Genomic DNA, 7,545 nt, shown 5'->3' on the forward strand with positions numbered 1-7,545 from the left:
GATATCTAAAAACTACATGCGCAGAAGATAATAACTCTCTCATATCAAGAAACATACAAGTGCAGTCGTAGTAGTATCGTTGGGAAATCATCGCTCAGTTAATTTCATTTGCGAAATGCACGTATCACTTTCCGATAAAGAAAGCATGTTCGGCAGGTTGGTTGTAATTTGTAATCTAATTTTCCCCATTTTCGCAGTGTTTCAGATCGAGTAAACATGGACAGTAATCAATGATAGATGACATGTACGTTACACGAGTGTCCACAACTCCCTTACTATAGTATTCCAAGCCTTATCAAACTTAGGGCCTACATAAAAACTACCTTACACTACATTCTTGCGGTCGCAGTCTCCTGACTTCGGACGGAGGGTGTGGCCGGTTCCAAGTTTGATTTCTGTATCTGCTACCAGATGGTCGCATATCTGACATCCTAAATTTTTTGGTTGTCAGTAGGTCAGATCGTTTTGTGGACATTATGATCGCGTCCACAAAAGTCCAGCAGTTCTCGGGATCGCGCTATCACTCGTCATAGTCAGCGAAAAAAAAAAAAACCCACCCCAAAACAGAATCGGTAAAAAGAGTCCAGAACTAGACTACTGAGAGTCAAGTCCACACAGTCGAAAAGACCATGACCTCTTTCTGTGAGTGACCATCTTTTGCGGTGATATGCACACATGCGCGACAGCCGGTGCATGCAAATGCAGCTAGCTAGCTAGCTATCGCTGCAGTCTCCCATTGCTGTCCCCATAGATTCCCATACCATTCGGTGACACTGCAGCACACGGTGATCATTCTGACAACATTTTTACATCATGGCTGGTATTGACGCAAAGATGGCAGAATATTTCCAACGCTTTCTGCTGCCCATTGCAGCAGTAATTATTGGCATTCGATTGATTGCCATCATCTACAAGAAAAGCACCCCTCGTTTTTTCGCATATCTCTGCAGACAACTGAGTGGAAAACATCATGAAGCAATACAGAAACACAAGGAGAAGCTGTTTGCCGGAATTTCCTCGCTCTCTCAGGAGAACAAGCGATGCTTTGCTCTAGAAATCGGATGTGGAACTGGCAGCAACTTTGATATGTACCCGCCGAATACTTCCCTGATCGTCGTCGAACCGAATGAGCACTTCAGGACTGATGTAGCGAGTAATGCGGCGAAATTTTCATCGCTGGAAATCGCAGACTTCCTTGCTATGGGAGCGGAAGATTTGAAAGAGCACGTCGCCGACGGGAGCCAAGACGCAGTGGTCAGTACCCTCACCCTCTGCTCCGTCCAGGACCTCGAGGCGGTTGTGAGCGAGGTCTTCCGTGTCCTCAAACCAGTATGTTTGAATTTTGTTTTGTATTATTGTACCAGTGTGAGTTATAAATTGATGGTGATGATAATGATGATGATGAGGGAGAAAGATTTGCGGTGACACCATGTGCATGTAGGCCCGGATCGTTGTTTGGCGGAAGGAGAGCATATAGAAAGAGGAGAATTGAAGAGGGAAGCGACACAATGGGGGCAAAAAGTGAAGAGTGGGGACAGTAATGGGCTAGAAGTTGAAGTTGCACTAGTGGGGCAGGGAGCTGGGAAGAGACGGTACGTGGAGAAAGGAACAGAGAGAGTGGTAAGGAAGAATAGAGCGAGAATCAACTAAGATGTTCGGACATCGTTAGAAGAAGAACGATGAAATAGAAGGGAAGAGGAAGAGGGAGGTGTTGAATGTTGGAAAATCATGGAGATATAAAAGAGATAAAAGTAAAGATTCATGAAAACTAGAGAAGAACGAAGTCGGCGAACAATGTGGACTATAATGAAGATAATAATGATAATGATGATGATGATAATTAAAGTATCAATAATAGCAATAATAATAATAATTATAATGATAATAATCATAATCATAATCATAACAGTGAAATATACACAATTTAGAAAAACCTTCTTTCCTGATGTGTTAAACGGAAGTCATGTAATTGTAAAGCGCACATAATTATGTGACATATTGTATATATCTTTGTTGTGGATGCCTATATATACATCGTAGATGGATGATTCTGAACGCAGGCTTTAAAGGGATGGTCAAGTTTTGGATGAGATGGGGATACAGATTTTGACCTTTTTTTTAGATGACGAGAAACCATGTACCGGTAATATCAAAGAGCATACACGTGTGGAGACTTTAGAGGTGTTCAAAGTTTATTTTTAATTAAGTGTTTAAATGGCCAATTTATCCAATTGAAAATATAAGTAAAACAATGTGGCCCTATACCACTTTATATCAAAAACTCTTTATTTCTGAATATCTCGGCTATTTTCATACCAATTTTCATCAATTAAACTTTGATTTCGGCTTAGAATTGTGTGCTCTTTCATATTGTAAGAGAGGTTTCAATCTACATCTCACAAAAAATGAAAATAGTTGGAAACATAAGCCCTATCTCAACCTACATTATATTCAGATCAAGTGTGGTCAATTTTAAAGTACAGGTAGGTTGGGTCATAGGCATGGCCAGGTTGGATGGCGTCAAACTTATCAGGTAAACTTGATAGATTTGTTATGCCAAACCTTAGGCCTATATAAACCAGAAAATATTATTTCAAATTCGTAAGATGCTGGCTGCATCTCTCGACTTTCCCAAGATTCCTTAATATGCATGAAAAAAAATAAAGATTTTTTTTTTTGTAGTGGTATGTGATCTAAAACTATACAACTTTTTATCATGTCTGTGCGTTGGTGTTTTTTTATCACCGATGTCAAATAATCTGGTAATACTATCTGATCATTATAATCATATCACCATGCACTTACCTGGCGGTAAAGCCAAAGTTGGAAGTCTAAGTTGACTCAACCTCTGTCTGTTCATATGACAAAGCTCTTATCTCATTCTCACCTTTATCCAGTTTTGTGGCTCTCCTTTCAACATTCTCTAAAGCTAATATCCAAATAAGGACTATATACTGGTACTAAATGAGGTCTTACCAGAGCTCTCTATGAATAGTCAGAAGTTTCCCTTTCCAAGTGTAAATAAACAAATGTTCATAATTGGTATTGGTGTTTTTTTTTTTTTTGCTAATTATATCTGTGTCATGTGCTTTACACTATTTCCATCTTACGCATCAGAAAAAGAGGTATAAACCATCAAGATATAGTTTTCAACAATTTTACAATATTATGATGTTCTGTTTCAGTACTAAGTCTATACCTATTCCACAGAATAAACACTGCAATGACATTTAGCAAAACAAAAATTAATGTCCATGATACACAATGAGCAGGTGGATGACATTCATATACAGTAGGTTAATATGCATAATACATAAGAAACATAACTCAGTGGCGGATCCAGAGGGGGGCGCAAGAGGCGCACGCCCCCCCTTATTTATCGTTAAAACAAAAGAAATAAAAAGAAAAAAAATGAAATGAAACCCGGAAGTGGCACCAAAAATAAGAGTCACGCCCCCCCCCCCCCTTTACAGAATTCCTGGATCCGCCCCTGTAACTTATATAATTGTTCGACGATGCAAACATGACTGAGTTAATTTTGCCAGCAAATCCAAATGCAGTGTACTGCATGTGTATAGGGACATTATTCTAATCATCACATGGAATTACATTACAAATCTGGCTTCAATCTGAGAAACAAGCAACTATAGAATAGAACTTGATGATAAAGAATTTCTGTATGTTTCTCTGATCCCTGCGACTCGTTTCTGCGGCAGGGAGGACATTTCTACTTCATCGAGCACACGGAGGCCCACAAGAAGGGGTGCTGGTCCCATATCTTTCAGCGGCTCCTAGCTCCGACCTTTTATGCGCTTACCCAGTGCAATTTGATCACAAATCCATGGATAGCTGTAGAGCGGGCAGGTTTCTCCAAAGTCCAGTACACCAAGACTCAAATTGGATCTGTTCCGAACATCTTCAAGTGGCATGTGTTTGGCTGTGCTGTCAAATAGGATGGGAATCAGACACGATAGTGGATTTGCTCCTTTTTCTTCTTTTTCCTCTTACTTTTGATTTGATGAGTTTTTCCTGTCATGTTCTTATAGTCTACATTTTTTTTTTGCGCTTGAAGTAATTTTTGTTTTTGCGGAATTTGACAAAACGATTGAATATTAAAGGAAAGTGTTAGTTTTAGTTGAGTTTGGTTTATTGCACATGACTTTCATGTGCAAAAGTTCGAGTTGAAGGTAGCGTTTGCATAAAAGATAGAAGTAGGGTTTTCTGTATAGAAATGTCTGTATTTTGCTAATGAAGAATTCAAGTTCAATCCTGTCCCAAACATTGTTTTCCCTTCGTATTCATTCTGATTTCCTGGTATGTCTTTTTTCTGTCTGCATTCCAAATGGCATAGTTTTTTTTTGTCAAAAACCTGCCTCCGAAGAAAGCCAAAAAATTGCATTGAAAGACAATGACATTCAATGCAGTGATCTCATAGTACTTGTAAGCAGTTACACAGAATATTCTTGAAATAATTTGAATGTAGAGGACATTTTTCACATGCTGCCTTTTATAATTCATTATCAAAGATTACATTGTGTTTTCATCCTGATCAGCACAGATGATAGTAAGCTTATGATGTGCACTTTTGTAATTCTGTAATATTTTCTGAAAGAATTCTACTTGAATAAAAGATTGTATATGTGTATTACAGTTCTTTGTTATATTCCAGGTTTGACGATGTCAAATGGATTGAAATTAGTAGCTTTGTACCAAAGAAGAAGCAGCTGGCTGTAAAGTAGTACCATTATACCTTATGATGAAAATATCAAGCAGCCCATAATTAGTTATCAAAGTAAAGTTTAATGTATACTGAGTGGACAGAGTGCTTCGAGTAAACTTTATTGTTGCACTCTTTTCAAACTGAAAAGTTCTGAGGAGCTCTATTAGCACTGTGAAAGTTAACCTGCATATAGACAGATAGAATGCTGTAATACCATATTGACTATTTCACCCACATTTGTATCATGAATAAGAATGTAACTACACATACAGTAGACAATTTGCGTATAACCAAAGATGTACAATGGTGTTCTTTTCAAATTTATGAATGATTTATATGCATGAATGTATAATGTAGTAATGTAGTAAGTGATTAGGGCGAAATTTGTAGTTTTGCTGAGTAGAATATTGATGTGTCAAGTATTGAGCTGCAGAAGCTAACGGTAGAAAATCAAATGAAAATAAAGAAACATAAAAATAAAGAATAAAGAATCAGTACAAATTCAGAAGATGATCCGAGAGGATTTATACTCAGATTACCTAATGAGCTCTCCTAGTCACGTATACAGCAGTGTAAATACTTATCACTGGTACTGCAATTTAAAATGTCTTGACCGCTTGCTTTGCTAACCACACCCATTTTAGTTCAAACTAAGTGCTTTCCACCGCAAGTACAATGTACATTGTATGGTAAATAATATGCTCAACTTGTTAAACACTGACGCTTGTCATTTTTTTTTAAAGACTACAGCTGCTTAATAAGTTTTGGTATCTGCTGTTACTTGTAAGGTGAAAGTACAATGTATTGTCAAAGCTCTGGTCCTGATTTTATAGCATAACAGAATATCGCAAACATATATATTGGAAGTAATGTCTACAGTGTTTTTATTCTGATCTTTTTTTTTTAATAATTCCGCAGAGAAGAAAATATATGAAGGGAAGAGATTCTATGTTCTTGTTTTTGCAGTTTTAGAGCTAAGACTATCGCTATATATACAGAGTTCTCCTGTTAAACGAGTCACTTCATTGAAAGTAATTGAAATTTTTAAGGAAATTAAGTCTGAAGATGAGACTAACATCCCGTTTTATCCTGGAGGACAGTCAAGGTGGAGACCTTTGGACTTTGCAGGTCACGGGCAAATATAGGTCTTTTTCATTCGTCTATATAGAGCTGAGGTGAGGAAGTTCCAGTGACGTGAATTTGTAGCCAAGCATCATTCGTTCCATGTGCTGCTACTGACACACGGTTTCTATACAATGTACTGACCTTGGCGAGGCAGAACTCAATAAGCTGTCCAAACAATTCGCCTGCAGGAGGCACCTATGAGTCTTATGATGACCCATCACAAGTTATTACCATGACAACTGAAGACATTGAAATCGAGGACTATATACTTTCGGCGATAATTATGTCGTTCCCCTTTCTCCCCTCTTAATGTTCCTGCTTATCTTCAGACAGTTTCAACCGGTTTCAGCCGGTTCAGTACGTGAAGTTTAATGATGGCTGTGCCGAGATGCACCACAGAGCCTTCGAGGAACAAAAGGAACTAGAAATGCCGCTTTGGCAACTGGTATACCTCCGCCATAATGTATGATTTTACTAATAAGTCCTTATAGTACAGCTTGACAATGTGTGATGACAGTTTCATCTATTGGCAAAATATCAAAATAAATATGAGGAAAAGATTAAACTTTCAGAAGTTGACCTTGACCTTTGACCCCCTGATCTTTGATCTCATGACCCCAAAAATTCCCTGGATAATAATTATGCACTGCCAGTCAGTACATGCATATGTGCTATGTTCCATGAAGATACCTTGAACCATTTCCGAAAAAGTGAAATGTTAACATTTCACTTGACCTTTGACCTCATGACCCGAAACTTTCACTAGAAAATCTTTATTGGATAGCAGATGTATACACTAAGTTTCAAGAAAATACCTTCAGGCATTGCATAGATAGGGGGAAATAGTGAAATTTTGGGCATTTGACCTCGAACATTATGCACTCAAAAGTTGATAAACACAACTTCACCCCCCTCATACATAACATGCCATGTTTCATTAGGAAACCTCAAACAGTTTTTTAGTCATGCCGTCCACATAATTGATTACGGACGGACGGAAGGACGGACAACCCGAAAACATAATGCCTCCACCGACACTTCGTGGCGGAGGCATAAAAACTCCTCTCACAGATGTCAAGCTTCGCCTTCGGGGCAAAGATGGACGCAGGAGACGACAAGATTGACCAGAGTAGCAAGAGGATACGAGCCCTGGAGATCGGCTGCTGGCCTGGAGGGTGTCCGGACACCTCGCTGACCGTTGTTGAACCGAACCGTCACTTCACTTGAAGGCCGTTGCGGAGAACTCGGCCGCGCATCCCAACCTGCGGGTACAGGCGGAGAATCTGAAGGAGCACATAGGGGATGCCTCACAGGACATCGTGGTCAGCATCCTCGCCTTGTTCTCCGTCCGAGATGTCACTGCGTTCATCGGCGAAGTTCACCGCATCTTGAAACCGGTGAGTTTGCATCCGGTCAGGCAGGTTTCACTGCGCCCTTGTGGCATTTGCTTTATTCTTGAAGCATTTCGTATTTGTTTATTCTAATGAAAGTTTCTGTTAGTTTTCATAAACATGTTTATTCAGCTGTGATAACCGTCTTGATGATGAATATTGGTGTTGAATTATATACAGTCAACCTCGCCTAAGTCGACATAATCGGACTGAGCAAAACACGTTGACTTACGCAAAAGTCGACTTACCCGTAAGTCGACATTTTGTCGACTCGACATTTTGTCGACTGATGTAAATGAAAATTGATTT

The 7,545-nt window shown here is 39.1% G+C and overlaps 1 protein-coding gene across 1 annotated transcript; it reads left to right on the plus strand.

Annotated features, from left to right (window-relative positions):
- The first annotated feature begins 674 nt into the window (after positions 1-674).
- Positions 675-4,721, plus strand: LOC139722797 (thiol S-methyltransferase TMT1A-like). The gene is made up of 2 exons (XM_071634090.1): positions 675-1,329; positions 3,717-4,721. The coding sequence occupies exons 1-2, from the start codon at positions 814-816 to the stop codon at positions 3,951-3,953; spliced, it is 753 nt and encodes a 250-aa protein (XP_071490191.1). The 5' UTR covers positions 675-813; the 3' UTR covers positions 3,954-4,721.
- Positions 4,722-7,545: the final 2,824 nt, after the last annotated feature.

The sequence above is a fragment of the Diadema antillarum genome, unplaced genomic scaffold (genome assembly GCF_040938485.1).
Source record: "Diadema antillarum isolate AM-2024a unplaced genomic scaffold, OU_Dant_1.0 scf00000014, whole genome shotgun sequence".
In the NCBI taxonomy this organism is placed as follows: Eukaryota; Metazoa; Echinodermata; class Echinoidea; order Diadematoida; family Diadematidae; genus Diadema; species Diadema antillarum.

Bases quoted from the DNA above. Each gene is read 5' to 3' on its own strand.
- LOC139722797 (XM_071634090.1), top strand. From the start codon at position 814: ATGGCTGGTATTGACGCAAAGATGGCAGAATATTTCCAACGCTTTCTG. The intron at 1,330-3,716 runs GTATGTTTGAAT...TTTCTGCGGCAG, and splicing joins TCTTCCGTGTCCTCAAACCA to GGAGGACATTTCTACTTCAT.